At 40.6% G+C, this 21864-nt stretch overlaps 1 protein-coding gene across 1 annotated transcript in view; it reads left to right on the forward strand.

The window, feature by feature from the left end:
• FNDC3B (fibronectin type III domain containing 3B) overlaps positions 1-21864 on the forward strand; it is a 512453-nt gene that overhangs the window by 140625 nt on the left and 349964 nt on the right. The window contains exon 2 of the mRNA XM_082249863.1: positions 2354-2493. Coding sequence (XP_082105989.1) covers positions 2383-2493 — 111 coding nt within the window. The 5' untranslated portion in view covers positions 2354-2382. The remainder of the gene's footprint in view (positions 1-2353; positions 2494-21864) is intronic.

Here is a 21864-nt window from a genome sequence, read left to right on the forward strand (position 1 = left end):
TGTTTAAGCGTTCACTGCTGTCCACAATGAATTGAACATATTTGATTTTCACTATGACAAAGCAGCAATCCATCCATCATTTTCCCTTGCAATGCCTAGAATGTAACGTGTCATTTCACTCTGCTGCAGAGACAAAGCGACAGTTTCCAGACTTTTCAAGCAGCTGTGTACATTCTTCTTAGTTTGGGTCATGTCTCAGAATAGTTTCCGTTAGAGCAGGCATTGCTACCTTGCTAGCCATGGCTCAGCCTTGTCTTTCATCCTAACATGCCTGGTATAAAGTTTTCATTTCATAAACATTTATTCTTATTGCTTTTAACAACTGTTCCTCATCTGTGGTCATTGTGTAACAGGCTGGGCAGATAGAATGGACTCGATGTACTTTACTGCCATTAGCCATACCTAACTCATATCCTGACACATAATTTGAGTTACAGGCCATTGAATGATTTACTGTAGGAATAGAACTCACTATGCATTCAGTGTTCATGGCCACAAAGCAATTTGAAAGTACACTGTTCAACAAGAGTATGTATTGTATCGTGATATCAACCAGCATCCTGCAACCTGTATCAATCAGTTCAAAATCTACTGTTACCAATGTTTTTTTTTTTTAAAGAGACGCTGTCATGAACAAAAAAGGGATACATACAACTGCATTGTAAAATACTGTACATTTAAAGCAGAAGTTTAAGAATCGCAGCACTTTTAAAAATATGCTGGTTTATTAGGGGTTAAGTCCAACCAGGCGTATAAAACCTTGTGGACTTCTCTTTTGTTTACTATTAACATTTTTACTAAGTGCTAAGTGTACAGTTGTCACTATATACTCCTAGTGCTCTTCTACACACAAACTGCTCTATTTATGTGGGGTTAAGTCCAGCCAGGTGTATGAAACCTTGTGGACTTATCTCTTTTTTAAAATTAACATTTTTACTAAGTGCTGAGTGTAGAGCTGTCACTATACTCCCAGCGCACTTCCACACACCAACTGCTTTATTTATAAGGGGTTACGTCCAACCAGGTGTATGAAACCATGTGGACTTATCTCTTTTGTTTACTGTTACATTTTTACTAAGTGCTGAGTGTACAGCTGTCACTATTCTCCCAGCGCTCTTCCATACACCAACTGCTCTATTTATAAGGGGTTACCGTTAGTCCAACCAGGTGTATAAAACCTTGTGGACTTATCTCTTTTGTTTACTATTAACATTTTTACTAAGTGCTGAGTGTACAGCTGTCACTATATACTCCCAGCGCTCTTCCACACACCAACTGCTCTATTTATAACGGGTTTCCACCCAGGTGTATGAAATCATGTGGACTTATCTCTTTTGTTTACTAATAACATTTTTACTAATTGCTGAGTGTACAGCTGTCACTATATACTCTCAGTGCTCTTCTACACACCAACTGCTCTATTTAAAAGGGGTTAAGTCCAACCAGGTGTATGAAACCTTGTGGACTTATCTCTTCTGTTCACTATTAACATTTTTACTAAGTGCTGAGTGTACAGCTGTCACTATACTCCCAGCGCTCTTCCATACACCAACTGCTCTATTTATAAGGGGTTAAGTCCACCCAGGTGTATAAAACCTTGTGGACTTAGCTCTTTTGTTTACTATTAAAATTTTTACTAAGTGCTGAGTGTACAGCTGTCACTATCTACTCCCAGCGCTCTTCCACACACCAACTGCTCTGTCTGCACCACCTTGTTCCCCCCTCCTCCCCCACTGACTATTCACCGACTACATTGTATTTTGTGAGTGAGTTCACATAATACAAAGACGTGATTGGGCAAGTATCAGAGAGGCACTGACATCTGGCACCTGTGGGTAACAAATCTACTGGAACTTCCAGCTCTGGAAGAGAAAAGATTTGAATTATCCTACACGCTGATGTATATATGATGTATTTTACAATGCCAATTTTTGGTCCATTATTTGTTTTGCTTGTGTCTCTTTAGGCCAGACAAGGGAAAGCTTGGTTTCAGCTGAATGATTTGTGTTACTGCACACTGTTTTATTATATTTTGCATTGTGTCTTGATTGGCTTGTACTAAATAAAGTAGAACACAAGGCAAACGTTATTCCTATTTTTGGATTAAGTGGGAGAAGGCCTAATTCAGATTTGTCCCTGTTCATGAGAGTCACCCTTGCTCTTTTTTTTACTGTGTGTCTTAAACCCAGATAAATGGGAAACATTGCTATTGCCAGGTATCTAGGCAGTGTTTGGAGTGCCCTGGTTTTCTGACCACTGCCATTTTTATCATAGTAAGAAAAATAATCTGTAACTGTCATGCACTGTAATGTATTAGTGTATATATAATATTCTTCTCTATTGGTATTTTTAGGAAGGCAGCTGAGAGAAAGTTCTCCATGAATGTACGTCACAATGATGATGACCGACCAAATCCCAGTGGAACTGCCACCCTTACTGAATGGCGACGTAGCCATGATGCCACATATCGTAAATGGAGATGGGTCACAGCAGGTTGGTAATGTTGATTTCAGTTTACATAATTTTAACATTGCTAGAAGAGGAAAGTCAACACATGTGAGCGAAAACAGTATAGCTTCAACCTTTTTGTTTTAAACACTCACCAACAATTACAAAAGGATAGGTGCATGGCCCCAGATGCACTCTGTGTTGGTGATGCAATTGTTCCTGTTAAATTGGCTGTAGGCCATATAGTCGCCACATCTCCATTCACTTATGTATGCTGTATGAATGCAACTCTACGCTACCCGAAAAAGATAAATGGTTCTTCATGCTGCACAGGACGTCACACCTGTGTGAATAAGCCTTAACTTTTTTGAATAAAAATACACTATATTACCAATAGTATTGGGACACCTGCCTTTACATGCACATGAACTTTAATAGCATCCCAGTCTTTGTCCTTGGGGTTCAATATTGAGTTGACCCACTCTTTGCAGCTATAACAACTTTAACTCTTATGGGAAGGCTGTCAACAAGGTTTAGGAGTGTGTTTATGAGAATGTTTGACCATTCTTCCAGAAGTGCATTTGTGAGGTCAGGGACTGACGTGGACAAGAAGGCCTGGCTCGCAGTCTGCACACTAATTCATCCCAAAGGTGTTCTACCGGGTTGAGGTCAGGCCAATCAAGTTTCTACACCCCAAACTGGCTCATCCATGTCTTTATGGACATTGCTTTGTGCACTGGTTCAAATCATTTGGTGGAGTTGGGATTATGGTGTGGGTTGTTTTTCAGGGGTTGGGCTTGGCACCTTAGCTCAAAGTGAAGGGAACTCTTAAGGCATCAGCATACCAAGACGTTTTGAACAATTTCATGCTCCAGGCTTTGTGGAAACAGTTTGGGATTGGCCCTTCCTGTTTCAACATGACTGCTCACCAGTGCACAAAGCAAGACATAAAGACATGGATGGACGAGTTTGGGGTGGGGGAACTTGACTGGCCTGCACAGAGTCCTGACCTCAACACAATAGAACACTTTTGGGATGAATTAGAGCACAGACTGCAAGCTAGGCCATCTCTCCAACATCAGTGCCGGACCTCACAAATGCGCTTATGGAAGAATCATAAACATTCCCAAAGACACACTCCTAAACCTTGTGGACAGCCTTCCCAGAAGCTGTTATATCTGCATAAGGTGGTCAATATTGAACCCTATGGACTAAGACTGGGATGCCACTAAAGTTCATGTGCGTGTAAAGGCAGGCGCCCAATACTTTTGGTAGTATAGTACACATTTACAGCACAAAAATTTACATTTACACAAAACAGCAAGTTTATTGGGGATCAATGCCAGCCAAAACTTTTGCAAAGAGTGCAGAAAGCTCAGAATCTGCTGTGTGAGATTTTTTCTCACTTCATATCTCAGTTACATAGTTAACCTATGATGAGTGTGTGTGTGTGTGTGTGTATAACTGTTGTCAATAGTACATCGTATACCTCTGTATTTTGTTTTCATTAGGGTGCCCATCTCATCGTTTTTTGAAACTATCGATGCTCTCTGCTGAAACCACTGGTTGCGGAAGAGAATACTACATCCTTACCGCTCTGACTGTAAAGAACCCTTTATGCAGTTTAAGGTTAAACCGCTTCTCTTCGAATTTTAGTGAAAGGCCATGTGTCTTTTTAAATGCCCTGGCGCTGAAAACTTTGTTCCCTATGCTAGGGTTGCCAGTACAGTATTTGTACATTGATATCATATCCCCTCTCAAGCCAAGCGCCTCTTCTCTAGAGAGAACAAGTTCAATGCCTGTAGTCTTTCCTTATAGCTGAAGTCCTTCAGCCCCTTTATTGGCTGTGTTGCCTTTTGGACTCTCTCCAGTTTTAGCACATCCTTCTGGAGGACTGGTGCCCAGAACTGGATGGCATACTTGAGATGCGGCCGGACCGGAGTCTTGTAGATTGGGAGAATTATCATTTTATCTCTGGAGTGAATACCCTTTTTAATACATGCCAGTATTCTGTTGGCTTTGCTTGCAGCAGCTTGGCATTGCATGCCATTGCTGAGCTTGCCATCTACTAGGACCCACAGGTCCTTTTCCATCCTAGATTCCCCCAGAGGCTCTCACCGTAGTGACTTGCGTTCCCTACATTTTCCAACATTAAACATCATTTACCATGTAGTTGCTCACCCTATTATTATGTTGAGGTCTTCTTGTAAGGTTTCCACATCCTGCGTAGAAGTTATTGCCCTGCTTAGCTTAGTATCGTCCGCAAATACTGAGATTGTTTATCCCATCCTCTAGATCAGGGGTGTCAAACTCAACTTCATCGAGGGCGGCATCAGCATAATGATTGCCCTCAAAGAGCCGGTTGTATCTGTAATACTAGATGTCCAGTGTATCCCACCCACCTTACATCAGATGTCAAGAATCCCCCCTACCCTCTGTTACATCAAAGTGCACCCCTTACCTTGTGTTGCTGCTGGACAGAAGATGGGGGAGGATCTGGGAAGCAGAAAGTGCAGGGTCTGGAGGAGGCCCAAAGGGGGGCTGGAGCTCTACTGTAGCTTTAGGTGGAGTGCGAGGGCCACATGAAATGGCCTGGAGGGCTGGATTTGGCCCGCGGGCCTTGTGTTTGACACATGTGCTCTAGATCGTTTATGAATAAATTAAACAGGATTGGTCCCAGGCAGATCCTTGGGGGACCCCACTTTCCACACCAGACCATTCCGAGTACTCGCCATCTATCACCCACCTTTGGACTTGCCCCTGAAGCTTCGCACCTTAGTTTGTACAGTAAACATTTGTGGGGAACTGTATCAAATGTCTTTACAAAATTCAGATACACCACATCTACAGGCCTTCCTTTATCTAGATGGCAGCTCAGTTCTTTATAGAACGATTCTTCATGAATTCATGCTGATTACTACTAATGATACCATTTTCATTACTAAAATCTTGTACAGTATGTGCCTTTCATGTTCTATCTTAGCTGCATTGATTGCACTCTTAAATTTTTTATTGCATTCTTTCTAATGTTGGAATGCTGGCAATGACCCCTCAGCCTTGTATTTTTTATAGGCTTTTTCTTAAATTTTTATATGCATTTTTACATTGGAGTACAGCCACCCAGGGTTTTTTTTAGCTCTTTTAAACGTGTTCCCTGTTGGAATGCACTAGAAAATACCTTTATTTAGTATTTTCTTAAAGCACTCCCATTTTTCCTCCATTTTCTTTGTTCCTAGGATTCTATCCTATTAAATATCATCTAGCAAAAAGCACAGTTTAGGGAAGTTGGTTCTTTTGAAATTCAGTGTCCATGTATTACCCTTGTGTTTCCTATTTCTGTGATTTATATTAAAATGAATTGACCTGTGGTCACTGTTTCCTGAGTTTCCCCGTATTTCTACATCCTCAATCAGGTTTGTATTGTTAACCTATGATGAGTGTCTAGGATGGAAAAGGACTTGGGGGTACTGGTAGACAACAGGCTTGGCAGTGGCATGCAATGCCAAGCCGCTGCAAGCAAAGCCAACAGAATACTGGGATGTATAAAAAAGGGGATTCACTCCAGAAATAAAGAGATTATTCTCCCTCTCTACAAGACTCTGGTCCGGCCACATCTGGAGTATGCTGCCCAGTTCTGGGCACCGGTCCTCAGGAAGGATGTGCTGGAACTGGAGAAAGTCCAGAGAAGGGCAACAAAAATGATAAGGGGAATGGAGGACATCAGCTATGAGGAAAGACTACAAGCACTGAACCTATTCTCTCTGGAGAAGAGACGATTGAGGGGGGATATGATATCAATGTACAAATACTGTACTGGCGACCCTAGCATAAGGAACAAACTATTCAGAGAAAGGAGATACAATAAGACACATGGCCACTCACTAAAACTAGAGGAAAGGCGGTTTAACCTTAAAGTGCGTAAGGGGTTCTTCACTGTAAGAGCGGTAAGGATGTGGAATTCTCTTCCACAAGCAGTCGTATCAGCAGGGAGCATTGATAGTTTCAAAAAACTAGTAGATGGGCACCTTAGAGACCACAACATACAGGGGTATACGATGTATGGTTAAAAGCAAACACACACACAAATCATAGGTTGAACTGGATGCACTGATGTCTTTTTTCAACCTCACTAACTATGTAACTATGTATTATTCGTTTTCAGTAGGCCTAGTAATGCATTGTTTCTTGTTGGTGCGTTCACCATCTGACCCATGAAATTGTCTTGCATAACATTTAGGAAATGGCGAGCCTTGGCTGAATGCGCGGTTCCTTCTGCCCAGTCTATATCTTTATAAATAAAATCCCCCATTATAATGACATTTACCATCTTTACCATCATTCCAAGCTGTTATAGAGGAGGTCTGCCTACCTCTGGTTAAGGGGCCTATAGCATACGCTTAGTATTACTTTCCCCTTAGTTTTCTCCCTTTGAAGCTCTACCCATAAGGATTCCACCTCCTCCCTAGCTCCATTAGTGATATTGTCCTTCATATTCACTTGCACATCATTCTTGATATACAGATATACCCCTCCCCCTTTTTTACCCTCCCTATCTCTGCGATAAAGGGAATACCCCTGAATCGTTGTCAGCCAATCATGAGAGGTGTTAAACCAAGTCTCTGAAATTCCCACAAAATCAAAATCCTCCTCGTACATAAGCAGGTCCAGTTCTCCCATCTTGTTAGCCAGACTTCTAGCATTGCTATACAAACCTTGTAATTTTGTCAGGTCGCATACTATATCCTTGTTAGATATTATGAGGCTGCAATTTGGATTTGTCAACTTAACCCCCGTACACACGCACCGATTGTCGGCCGAACGATCGGCCGTCTTTTGTCCAGTGCTGTCGTGTTGGTTGAAAAGTGCTCAAGACTGCACACGAATTTTGTCGGCCAACAACAACCAACTTCAGAAGTGATGTCATGTGATGGTTAACTTTCCGTGTGTTTTTTCTTCTCTGAGCATGCCCAGTCTTGCTCATCTGGCTTTTGTCGGCCAAAATCTGTACTGACTGACAAACAATTGGCCGTTCTGTTGTTGGCCAACAAAAATTGTATAGCCTGCACACCAGATTTTGTTTGGCCGAAAAGTCGCAGTCGGTTGTCGGAAGCATCATACTAACAAGCCGACAATCGGCCGATCGGACGTTGGCCGAATATTTACGGCCGACAATCGGTACGTGTGTACGGGCCTTCACTTACATTGGGTTTGTAAGACACACTACACACACTGGTGACACACTATTTTGGGAAAGGCCAGCAGGGCCCTGCTGAAACTTCAACCACAATAAACCCTTTGTTGAATATTTTTCCTGCTGTTCTGCATTTGTTTTTATTGTTTCTTATAAACTTTTTTTTTTTAATAAACACATTGAACAAGAATATTTTTCCTGCTGTTAGGTCCTGTGGAGTGCACCTGATTTTTGCTCCTGGTGACACCATGTCTTACTTTGACACACAGGGGGAGGAAGCAAGAAATCTCTCCCAAATGGTCTCAGATAGCAAGAAAAAACTTACAGATGTTGTAAACTATCCACCACTATTTGCCAAAAATGTGTTCTTACTGTTGTTTGTGTCACCATTGAGAAGATTACCCATCATGGACTATTCTAGTGAGTGACAATATCATCAACAGATTCCAGGGTCCCAGAGTTGGGCTTTAACCACTTACGGTCTGCCCTATAGCAGTTTTACTGCTACAGGGCAGCACCTGTGCGCCGGATCATGTATATATACATAGAGGGCCCGCATGATTACACACCCGATGTCCGCTGGCACCTGCTGATTGTTAGGCAGAGAGACAGAGCTGCGATTTGCTTATGTAAAAAAGACAGATCGCCATTCTGACTGGAGTAGAGATGCACCGAAATTTCAGTGCAAAACATATCGGGCGAAAATAGTATTTTGCCACAGCATTATGCCGCGATTTTACCATGATTTTACTTTCCTTTTGGTGGGTTTTTCATAGGTCATGTAACTCAAAAAAGGCATAAAAAACATAACATGGGTAGCTGTCTATCATGTACATTGATGTGATGTAGGCTGTATACGTATAGCCCATGTTTTTGTGCTTATATGCTATTGTTTATGAACATTTTTTTCTATACTTCTTCTACCCTAACAATTCTTCTACCCTAACAATTCATTGGTGCATCTTGCTGAATATTCCTTTTTTATTTATTCTGGATTCTGCTAAATTTTCCATTTAGAAAAACGTGGGATTTTTTGTCTTCTGTTAAATTGCCCTTTAGTTTATTTTTTTTCCTAGCCACAATATTAAATCATAATTTTAAGGTTGTTTGATCCCATACTGTTAATAATGTGAAGGTATTTATTTAAATGGTTTAAGTTGTAAAGTACATCTTGCAATGGTCATAATTTTAAAATGTGATCTTTCTTTTCCTCTTGGAGTTAATCTCTCCTCCTCTTGTACATGAGTTAAATACAGTATGAAATGTAAAAGCCTTTAATAGAATTGTATAATATATAACAGATGTCAAAGTGGACTCTATCATTTAGAAAAAGCTATTGGAAGATGCTGCAGATCAGAGACTGGAGGGAGTACAGCGTTTAGCATGCGTTTGTTTACTTTGGCTCTCCATCTTCAATGGAGACATTTCACTTAAATTTAAAACAAAAATGTATTTTTCTTTCAGTAATCCTTAGCAGTTTTATGATTTAAATGTGTAGTTTTGGTCTGCTTGTGGATTTTTTTTTTTTTAGTCTAGAAGGAATTAGTAGAAAGAAATGCAAGCTGATGTCTTAAGCAGGACCAGATTACTGCATAGCCAACATAGGCTACAGCCTAGGGTGGCAAGACTGCCAGGGGCAGGTAATCACCATCTACAAATCATGTTGTGGTCTGTCAATAGCACATTGCAGTGTATAAATAAAATATTCCAGTTTGGCACCCTAACCTCCAGCACAACCAGGCCGAGCCCTCATAGTTTCTGCCTCATGCGTTTTTTAATTGTTGGCGTACTACTTGTTACCACAATGTATTTACACTTTTCCCACCCTAGTTCCATACACCTAAAATCAAACTGCTAACAGAGTAGGGTAACAACTTTTCAAGGCTATATTTCTGCTTAGCCTAAATAGGCAGTGGCGTAGACTGGGAGGGTTGCTAGGGTGGGACATAACCAGCATTATTTTGCAAACTGCCTCCCTACCTGCCTGAATATTCTGCCAGAGGTTTGTTGTTTTTGTCCTTTTTTCCCAGCTTGAACATGTCCATCATTGTACTTACAGCACTACAGTGTAATAGCACTTACAGTTCCTTCACTCTAGTTCTGCTTTTTGAATAGGGTCACGGTTTGTCCTACTCTGTGTATTGTCCTGGTTTAGCAGAAATCCTCCTCCTCTGATACTGTATCCCACCGTTGTTATCTTCTACTGGTGCGACAGGGGTTAATAGAGCTAAGGGAGCTGTGACAGGCACTCATCAAGAGTACCCGACTATGCCACCTTTCCACCAAACTCTTCCATTTATAGAAGCCGATACAGCTTCTATGAATGAAATGTGATCTATGAATTAAGGAAGGGCGGATGGCTGAAAAGTATTTTGTTGTACACTTACCAAGCTCATTTAACAAAACCCTGGTTTATTTAACAAACTAAAAGGAAACAAGTTACAGAAGTTCATTGTTAGATTTACATATACTTTGATTGGCTACATTATAGATAGATTCACTTTAACTAGTTCTGGATGGGAAGGATTTGCCCCCTCAATGACCAGGCCATTTTTTGCGATTTGGCACTGTGTTACTTTGACGGAAAATTGCACGGTCATGCGATGCTGTACCCACGTGAAATTGAAGTCCTTTTTTTCCCACTAATAGAGCTTTCATTTAGTGGCATTTGATCACCTGTGCGATTTTTTTTTATTTTTTGCGCTATTAAAAAAAAAAAAAAAGCGACAATTCTGAGAAAAAAAACAGTATTTTTCACATTCTGCTATATAACCTTCCCAAAAAAAAAAAAAAGTAAAAATCTAATTTTTTCATCCTTTAAGGCCAATTTGTATTCTGTTGCATATCTTTGGTAAAAAAAAAGTGTATTTTGATTGGTTTGCGCAAAAGTTCTCATCTACAAACTAGGGGAAAGATTTATGTCATTTTTATTTTTATTTATTTACTAGTAATGGCGGCGATCTGCGATTTTTAGCGGGACTTTGACATTGCGGCAGACAGATCGGACCCCTAACTGACCTGTTTGACACTTTTGGGGGGACCAGTGACATTACTACAGTAATCAGTGCTAAAAATATGCACTGTTACTGTACTAATGACACTGGCAGGGAAGGGGTTAACCTAGTGGGTGATCAAAGGTTCAAATGTAAGCCAAGGGGAGTGTTTACTAACTGTGGGGGGAAAGGGGCTTATGAAATGACCATAGAAACCTGTGATCCTATATAGAATATCCTATATAGGATATATCTATCCTATATAGAAGGATCACAGGTGCTCTGTGATCATTTAAGAGAGAAGAACAGTCGCCTGTGTTTACAACAGCTGACCGTTCTTCTCTCTCAGGGGGGAGGGATCACAGGTGGCCAGGGGCCCCATGCATCGGCATCCCCGTTTCCTAGTGGTCAGTTTGCACAGCTGAGCCAGCCTGCTGCACTAAACCTGCGGCGGGTGGTTAGCAAATGGTTAATTTAGCTCAGTTCTACTAGTATTATGAAAATTTGGCAATGGTGCTGCAATTTTAGGGCTTGTTCACACTTGCTCAAAATACTGATGCTTAGCAAACTCCCCTATATTTTTAATGCGCGTTAATAGGTGCGGTTGATAAGCATTTGATGAGCACAAAAAAGAATCTAGAGAACCTTTTGGACTTTACTGGTACCAGAAAAGAACAGTGAAAGAATATATTGTGTTATAAAGAATATTTTATTACAAAGAGCTAAGAAAAAAAAAACATATTTCATAAAATCATACAAATCAGTGCTTATATGGATAGTGCCAGATCATATATTTTAGATTTCTTCCATATTCCTTCCATGTTCAAGAGGTCAACGCGTTTTGCAATTTTTTTTTCCTCAGGACTTTAAGCATTATGCTTTGCAAAGAAAATAATTGATCTATACAAAAGGAAAGAGCACAGCAAATTACATATCAATAATCTGATAATATACATCAAAATATCAAAAGTAGTGTATTATTCCTGGATCATATTCACCCGCCAATCTTACCATTAAAGTAGCCCAGGATATGTCATGTGACACAGAGATATGATGTGAAGTATGACAAAAAGCCGCGAAACTGAAATGCCAAAAAGTATATTTGCAATGACCTACAATAAGGAGCATAGGTAGGAAAATAGCTATCCTAGCCAACAGGCTTCGCTTAGCATCACACAAAAGTAACACTTTCTTGAGAATATATCCTTGAAACATACACTATAGGCATAACCAGATATCAGGTGTTCAGTTTCATAATGGAGGTATTGAACAGCATAGCAGCTATCGGCGTCCCGGGTACATCCTGTCCCCTGCACAGATGTCTCCTCATCTATAGCATTAACCCACAATAAAAAAAATCTCTGAGAAACAAATGATAAATATACAGTATCTCACAAAAGTAAGTACACCCCTCACATTTTTGTAACATTTTTATTATATCTTTTCACGTGACAACACTGAAGCGATGACACTTTGCTACAATGTAAAGTAGTGAGTGTACAGCTTGTATAACAGTGTAAATTTGCTGTCCCCTCAAACTAACTCAACACACAGCCATTAATGTCTAAACTGCTGGCAACAAAAGTGAGTACACCCCTAAGTGACAATGTCCAAATTTGGCCCAAAGTGTCAATATTTTTTGTGACCACCATTACTTTCCAGCACTGCCTTAACCCTCTTGGATGTGGAGTTCACCAGAGCTTCACAGGCTGCCACTGGAGTCCTCTTCCATTCCTCTATGACGACATCACTGAGCTGGTGGATGTTAGAGACCTTGCACTCTTCCACCTTCCGTTTGAGGATGCCCCATAGATGCTCAATAGGGTTTAGGTATGGAGACATGCTTGGCTAGTCCATCACCTTTACCCTCAGCTTCTTTAGTAAGGCAGTGGTTGTCTTGGAGGTGTGTTTTGGGGTAGTTGTCATGATGGAATACTGCCCTGCGGCCAAATGTCCGAAGGGAGGGGAGCATGCTCTGCTTCAGTATGTCACAGTATGTGGTCTACCTTGATGGTAAGATTGGCGTGTGGATATGATCCAGGAATATTGAAGAAATCTCACATTTATTATCTGCACTATCCATATAGGCACTGATTTGTATGATTTTGAGAAATATATATATTTTTTAGCTCTTTTTAATAAAATATATTTTTTTAACACAATATATTGTTTCACTGTCTTTTTCTGGTACCAATAAAGTCCGAAAGGTTCTCTATATTCTTTTTTGTGGATATATGTTATGGATGAAGTACTGGAATATAATAACCTATATATAAATCTTTTGATCAATCATTTAATGAGCATTAAAAAAAGCTCACTCAAATGCCCTATGCGCGTTTGCAGCATGGTTGACATACGTTATTGCTGTGTTAAAACCACACCACAAATGCCTATAATTACCTGTAATGTACTACCGTGCCGCAACCGCATGCTGGCGTGGTTGCGGCACGTTACCATAGACTTAAATGGAAGGAGATGAATTAATTCAACTACTTCCAGACTCGACATGAGGCTTAAATTTTTATGCGAAGCGACGCTAACGTCTAATGTTTTTATAATGTGAACAGCACTGTGTACTGTCCATAGTATCATTTGCATAGGCATTTGAGGGGCATTAAAAATGCTCCTTAAACACCTGCTTTCAATGCCAGTGAACTAGGCGTTAAGCCTAGTACACGCCATGAGTTTTTTAAAAAAAAAAAAGTCGGAGTCCAATGTTAGTACAGCGATCTTACCCGCTGAGCTGTTGTGCTCTAACAGGGGGGATGCCCCCCACCAGAACACTCCAGTCAGCGCTCTCAGCCATTGGTTGAGAGCGCTGATTGGGAACCAGTTGGCTGCTGGTTTTCCAGCATGCTCGTCTAACAGAGGCAGGCCTTCTGTCAGCCCGACTGCCACACACACACGGGCTGAACGTTGGCCATTTTTTATTGAACCGGCCGAGGTTGTCTGACATTTGGCCCGTGTGTACTAGGCTTTAGAGCATTGCTCCTTGGAGTTATTTTACTGTTATTTTATTGTGGATTACATAACAATATAGGCTGTATGTCATGGTTGATTTGTAGTCCCAGTCAGCCTTTGTGAAACCGCATCTCCCATAGTGCCATCCTTATAACATAAAATTCCCAGCAGTGCTAGCTCCCCAACCCTAGAAGTAGGATATCTTTATACTGCAACAACAATAAAAAAAGAGTAAATATGACTGGAGAGCAATGCTCTGCAATTTGAGACAGCTGCTGGAAAGGTCTGACAGCAGCTGCTTGGAGGAATTCACAATGCACACTATTTGGTATTAATTGATGAAATGGAAAAATGAATTGACTCAAGTGCAGTTTATATGAAATGAAATTTCGGATGAATACACATTTAAAGATAAAACTCCATAGATCACTGTACCAGGGAGCTGTGCTGGGCAGTCGTCTAGTCATTGAAGTGCTGGATGGTGACAGTTTGAATGAGTTTGCTTTGATGAATGTTCAGATGTCTCACTGCAAGAGCCATTTCCTCCCGACCTAAGAAGTATTTATATTGGAAGTATAAAATAAAATTGTCTGTCTCTAAATCATCTGTTTCTTATCCAAGAAATAAAAAAATACTCCATAGGTTGAGGAATGAGAATACGCACACACAAATATATTTCATTGTAATAAGAAGCCTACATTATGTAATGCATAGGTCAGTTTCATGCCAATAAATCATTCAATGACACATGAAGGTAAAAAAAGAAACAACCATTTCGATTTAGTCAGGCATCTCGGCTGTACTTGAGTTTCCACTTTTAAAGGAGAAATTGAGACTTAATGTAAGCAGAAATATGCAGGCTATGAGTTATAAAATAAATATACTCCAGAGGGAGAACCCATTGACACCTGGGCGTTTTATTGTGTAAAGCTCCAAAACACTCAACCTTCAAAATCGCATGGCTTTTAGTTGTGCTTGTTCATGCCTCAGTGTAGTGACGTTTGTAGCTTGTAGCTCGAAAAAGTACATGAACTTCTGAGTTTCAAGCAATATTGGCCCCAATAGACTTCAATAGGGAAAGCAATGCAAAAATACACGTATCGCACATTTTGTTCCTTAGTAACTAACTATCCATTGAGTAAAAATAATAACAAAAAAAGGCTCAAGCAAAAATGCTCAAAAAGCCTAACAAACCTTGTACAAACATTACAAAAGCCTGTAAAAATGACCAACAGTCAGGTGTAAATACAGCTGAAGGTGCAATATGCATTGTTGTTGGTCACAATTTAATAGCTGTCCCCAGTATCCAGCCTCTCTAGTTATATCAGATTGGTGTCAGTTGACTGAACTGTCTTCTTTAGGGCTCATTCAGATGGGCGATTAGGTCCTTCCTTTGTGCATTCACCTTGGAGCTGCGTGCAGGCAGCCCATAGAAGTGGTTCTGCACACATTGGCTGCACAGACACAATCGCATGTCAAAGATGCAGCTGAAATGTCAAACTTGGCCCAGCAAAATAAAGACCAATGCAGTACAACTTTGTAATACATGCACATTTCCCATGTTTTCACCTTTTAAAGACCCTGCAAGTACAGACAAATACCCATCTGTCAGAAATGCAACGTGGTGATAAACTATGCAATACTTACCTATCCATTAATGGTCCAGCTTCACTCGCTGATGCTGACATCTTCTACCTGGCTTTTTCCAGAAACTACTTTTGGGAATCGGTGCGGTGCCACAAAGTCGACGTTGCACCGGACAGTACCATTGCCGGAAGTTGTCTGCGATTTGACATCAAATCGCATGTCAAATCAGACCAATGTGAACGTGGGCTAAAATATGTCTTTAATTTCATAAGAGTGGTGTCAGCCCTCCTATTTGTCTTTTGCTAAACTAGCCAACCACCCCCCACACTCATATTATTACAACATAAAGGCTAATCATTCTGTAGTCCAATTAGGAGGGCTACTTGAGATAACACAGAAAGTGTGCAGAGGATGCAGGACAACTCTGACAAGATCAATGGGTTTTATTGCAGAAGAGTGGTGTCAGCCCTCCCATTTGTCTTTTGCTAAACTAGCCAACCACCCCCCACACTCATATTATTGCAACATATAGGCTAATCATTCTGTATTCCAACTAGGAGGGCTACTTGAGATAACACAGAAAGTGTGCAGAGGATGCAGGACAACTCTGACAAGATCAATGGGTTTTATTGCAGGAGAGTGGTGTCAGCCCTCCCATTTGTCTTTTGCTAAACTAGCCAACCACCCCCCACACTCATATTATTACAAAATAAAGGCTAATCAATCTGTAGTCCAACAGGGAGGACTCCCTGAGATAACACAGAAAGTGTGCAGAGGATGCAGGACAACTCTGACAAGATCACTGACTTTTTTTTTTTTTTTTGCACTTATCAAACAAATGTAATAACAAAATGCTTCCAATTGTGTATTTAACAGAATAAAATGGAGAAAATAATAAGCTCATGGTTAGGGTTTACATATTGATTGAAGCCCCTCTCCAGAATAAAAGTAATCACCTCTCCTTCCCACCCATCTCACCTTTATCCTGGTGAAGGGCTTTAAAGGAACTGAGGGGGTGGAAGAAGCAGGTCATGCACTATTACGTTAAAAGTAAAAATCTGCAAATCTTTGGCTGCCAATATCTCTGGATGGATTGATTATTTTGATATGTGCAAATCATGGAAGGGGATTTGACTTTCAGTTTAAATCAAACAGGTTTGTGTGAGGTTTATTTCAAGAATCTTTCGCTCACCTCCCCTTCATTGCACCAGTGGTGGTATGCCCACAGTAGGTGTTGCACTTTTTAAGACCCTGGCTCACATTTTGCAACAAGAAGTTTAGCTGTGTTCCTGGAGAAGTCTACTATATTAAAAGGACATTGTAACCCTCTTGAGGGCTAATTCACACCAGCTCAGTCTGCTGCAGTGCGATAAACACATGCTTGTTAATGCTGCTAAAAAAACAGGATAAGGGACATATAGATCAAAATAAAAAGAGTCCGGGCAGAGCGGAGTGAGGTGAGGAGGAAGCCATAAGTCACACATCCAGGAGGCAGCACGAGGGGACCTACCTAGGCCCTGAGGGCCTACAAGTGTGATTGGTCTTAATATCGTATGATATATGAGACCCATTACATCTGGTAAGTCATCCATCTTTACAATACCACTGAAAAGGAATCAGCACCTGCACCTTAAAGTCACCAAATATTGGAGGAAGTTTACCACTGAGCACCTGTACTTATGATACATTTGGAAGAACTTTTTGCACTGAAGAAAATCTAATTTGGACTTTCATTGTCACTTATTGATAAACTTGAATTTATTTTGTTTTATGATAGCATTATTGTCTTATTCTTTTTATGTCACTTATTTGATATTTATTATCCGTTTATAGCTCTAACACCTTACCTCATTTGGATCACTATTACTGTACTATTACAATTATTTGCACATTACTTCATTGCACTTTGATACATGAATTTATAATTCGATTTGTAGTTATTGATCTTGGATATTTGCACATTTGTATTACTCACAGTTTACATTTTTTTTATACTATATATATATAATTTTTATGAATAATTTTTATGAATATTTATTTGCAATAACCACTGTTCGTTCAGATTGTTAGCAAGCGCTGTAGATAGCCCTAACTATTAGGACTATTTTTTCCAATATCAGACCCTTCACACTACTGCTGCTGCTTCCTCTCTGGAATTCATTATATATACTTATTTATTTATTTATTAATACTAGGCGCGTGGAGTACACTTTCTTTTAAGTGTTACTTTGTATCCAAGGGAAATTATTTACCTTCAATGAGATTCCTTCTCTCATGCCTCACAACCCCCCCCCCCCTTCCCACTGAAATCTTCCAGTGTGTTGGGGGCAAATAGAACTAAAGAGCTGTGACAGGCACTCTTTAAGAGCTTCTCCATTCATACAGCTGGTACTACAGCTTCTATGAGCAAAGAGGAACTATGAATGGAGGGGGCAAATCTTTTCAGTGGTACACCACAACACAAAATAAGACCTTGCAGCGCAATGCGGTACACTGCTGAAAATGCAAACAAGTGCACTGGGAAGGTGTTTTGGGTGCAATTCTAAATTAGGGTGATCAGACATCACTGGTCTCCAGGGACAGTCTAAAGGATGAATGAGACATACTAAGGATACCACTATTGCCACATCCCTAAAAAATGTGTATGAAAAGACAAAGAGAGAGAGGGATGAGAGGGTCCCACAGCAAACTGGGGTCTCTACAGTCTCTCACATGGCAATGGGACTTTGGAGGCTAAGAGTGGGTTTTGATCCTGATGAAAATAAATACACCAATAATATAAAAAAATATAACATTTATTTATAAAGACATAAAAAAATTTGTATCAAAAAAGCATATATTCAAATGGCAAATAAAGCATGTACATAAGACAATACAGGTAAACCACTGGATCCCAAAAAGCCTCTTAGAGCAAAGGCAATTGATGTGAAACATCTAATGAGTCATGATATGATCATGATACCAGTATATAATGGTATGGGATACATCAGTGGAAACTATGGAATCGCGACGCGTTTCGCTCATGTCGCTTCTTCAGACGATTCCTTTAACCTTGTCCATTGAAAAGACATGCTTAATATGCAAAATCTTTATGCCAGAGAAAGATATCTGGTCCAGGTAGAGGCGTGTATGGAACATTCGAAATATTGAGTATTAATTTGTGCTGGGCAGCCAATAAGGGCCAAACCTGTGGGAGCTACATGTTACACGCCTCTACCTGGACCAGATATCTTTCTCTGGCATAAAGATTTTGCATATTAAGCATGTCTTTTCAATGGACAAGGTTAAAGGAATCGTCTGAGGAAGCGACATGAGAGAAACGCGTCACGATTCCATAGTTTCCACTGATGTATCCCATACCATTATATACTGGTATCATGATCATATCATGACTCATTAGATGTTTCACATCAATTGCCTTTGCTCTAAGAGGCTTTTTGGGATCCAGTGGTTTACCTGTATTGTCTTATGTACATGCATTATTTGCCATTTGAATATACGCTTTTTTGATACAAATTTTTTTATGTCTTTATAAATAAATGTTATATTTTTTATATTATTGGTGTATTTATTTTCATCAGGATCAAAACCCACTCTTAGCCTCCAAAGTCCCATTGCCATGTGAGAGACTGTAGAGAACCCAGTTTGCTGTGGGACCCTCTCATCCCTCCAGGGACAGTCCCCGGATTGAGAACACTGTCCCCGGACCAAATCTGTCCCCGGTTTGTCCCCGGATTCACGGCTGGATTAACATAGACAGGGCATCCCATGGTGGCTGAGAAACTTGGATGCCGATGCCCCCTGCTGGACAGTCTTACTGCTGCTTCTCTTGCTGTTCCTACACTGCCTACACTTGCTGTTACTGCTGCTCCTCTTGCGGAGGAGAGGCAGAGCTAAACATTTACTGTGTGGAGGGCTGAGAATGGGAGGTGAGCAGATGGTGGGGGGGTCTGTTTGTACACAGATGAGGGCAGTGGGGGAGCAGGGGTCAGAGCTGATGCAGCTGCATGGAGAGATGGAGAGTTTAGCTGTTGAGGGGGAAGGGATAAGAGGTGGCTGCAGAGATAATCTGTGAGAGAAGGGTGCAGAGGTGAGCTATGGATGTGGGGCAGAAGTGTCCTCTGTGCATAGCAAACCTCTGAACCCTGTACTCTATGCCTAACACCCTCCTGTATATTATATAGTCCTGTGCCCAGTGCTCTGTGTATTATGCAGCCCTGTGCCCAGCGCTTTGTGCATTATGTAGTCCTGTGCCCAGTGCTCTGTGTATTATGCAGTCCTTTGCCCAGAGCTCTGTGTATTATTTAGTCCTGTGCCCAGTGCTCTGTGTATAATGCAGTTCTGTGCCCAGTGCTCTGTGTTTTATGTAGTCCTGTGCCCAGTGTTCTATGTATTATCCAGTCCTGAGCCCAGCGCTCTGTGTATTATACAGTCCTGTACCCAGTGCCCTGTGTATTATGCAGTCCCAAGCCCAGTGCTCTGTGTATTATGCAGTCCTGTGCCCAGCGCTCTGTGTATTATGCAGTCCTGTACTCAGTGCTCTGTGTATTATGCAGTCCTGTACTCAGCGCTCTGTGTATTATGCAGTCCTGTACTCAGCGCTCTGTGTATTATGCAGTCCTGTGCCCAGCGCTCTGTGTATTATGCAGTCCTGTTCCCAGAGCTCTGTGTATTATGCAGTCCTGTTCCCAGGGCTCTGTGTATTAAGCAGCTCTGTGCCCAGGGCTCTGTGAATTATGTAGTCCTGTGCCCAGCGCTCTGTGAATTATGCAGTCCTGTTCCCAGGGCTCTGTGTATTATGCAGTCCTGTGCCCAGGGCTCTGTGTATTATGCAGTCCTATGCCCATCGCTCTGTGTATTATGCAGTCCTGTACTCAGCACTCTGTGTATTATGCAGTCCTGTGCCCAGGGCTCTGTGTGTTATGTAGTCCTGTGCCCAGCACTCTGTGTATTATCTAGTCATGTGCCATTTGCCAAAAAATATGATCCAGATTTCATTTTTAAACTCTGGTCACCTTATTCTAAATGACATTGTATAGCACCAGCAAGCATAACACATGTGTTACCGTAGCACACTGGTGTGAATGGGCCTCTAAAGTCACTACTTGGATTACTCTATGAATAGTATATATTAAGGTGTTAAATTAACATTTATCTACATTATGTCCCAGAGCTCAATGCAAAAAACACAAATATCTGACCTCAGTACAAGCCTGTTATCTTTATAGAGATGTAATAATCATTTTATTATATTTTCTTGGGTAATATGATCTAGTGAGAGTGGATAGTGTAATCATTTGAGAACATGGTTTATATAGCAGGGCAGGCAATGTTATCAGACAACACCCACTGAATTAATTTATAAATTTACCCAGCCTTTCCCCTTGTACCTCTATATCAACAAGTACAGAGTGACCTGGAACAAACAGCTGAGGTCCAGGGCAGGAGCTGCAGCTGATAAACACTCATTGTTGCTTAATGAAGTATCAAACTTTTTTTAAGATTTATTGTACAAAGCCACATTTTTTTTTGGAATAATAAGGGATTTTTGCTATTTTTTTTTATTTTTTATTCAATTAATTAAAAAAAAGATGATGGCACCACCAGCAAGCCCATTCAACTTTTATTCCACAAACTGCAAACAAGGCTTCAGGTCAAATATTGTTATCAGAGCTTCTGTAATGATGTGTTCTTTTAAAGCAAAACTGTGCCTGTTCCTGAATGAATAAGAAACAAAATATGGTTGGTAATACCCTGCAAAGAGCCGTCATCCCTATTGTACATACAATTGCAGAATTTTGCCCATTGGGACTTTACCTGCATGAATAGTTGACTTGAAAAAGACCTGTTGTCCTTTTTATTAGTTTTTACACTTTTATAAGCAGTTAGAGGCCGAGGCTTGACCTTACCAGCAATATAAACCTTTGCGAAGAAGGAACTGTCACTAGCTCTGGGCACCAACTACTAATGAGCACTGGGTTTCCTACAATTTCCTCTAAAAACCTGGCTGGATTGACTACACAATAGTGTGATTTAGCTTTTACAAATGTCCAAGGAACTAGAGATTCATTCATCAGTTTGTATGAAAGTTCATTTGTGATGTGATGCAAGATTGCTAATTAAAATTATTATTAAAATATTTTCATACTGGATTTAATTTATGGAAGAAAGTGCAAAATTAAAAAAAAAAAAAAACTGACAGCGGTCACCTTGTAGATGTTATTCGAAGTGGCATATGTGCTTTTTGCCTGAGTTTGCATAGCTCTGTTAAAAGTCTTGCCAAGAAAGTTAAAGAGATGTGTCCTGTCCCCCTCAGTGTATTATAGGGACAAAACTTTACTGCTGGTGCTGTTGACCTAGAAAGACTGATGCTTTCAGAGCTATTTTTTCCATTTTATAAATGTACTAGTCCCAGTGCTCTCAGTAATCAGCACTCAGTAACATAACTGGTCCAATTTATTCCTCCCCTAGTTCTGCAGGTTCAGCACTTGGCTGTCAAATTTTGACACATGGTTGTGTCCTTGCATCCACTGCATCTGCATTCACCTTCATAGGCTGCCTAGATGCAGCTTTGGGTGGATGCAGACACCAAACCTAAGGAAGCCTGCAAATAGGTAAGGTGCAAGTGCCCATCTGGACAAAGTTTAAAGCTGGGCATAGATGGTTAGTTTTCGTTAACCTCTT

The sequence above is a fragment of the Pelophylax lessonae genome (assembly GCF_965119305.1).
Source record: "Pelophylax lessonae genome assembly, chromosome: 3".
Classification (NCBI taxonomy): Eukaryota; Metazoa; Chordata; class Amphibia; order Anura; family Ranidae; genus Pelophylax; species Pelophylax lessonae.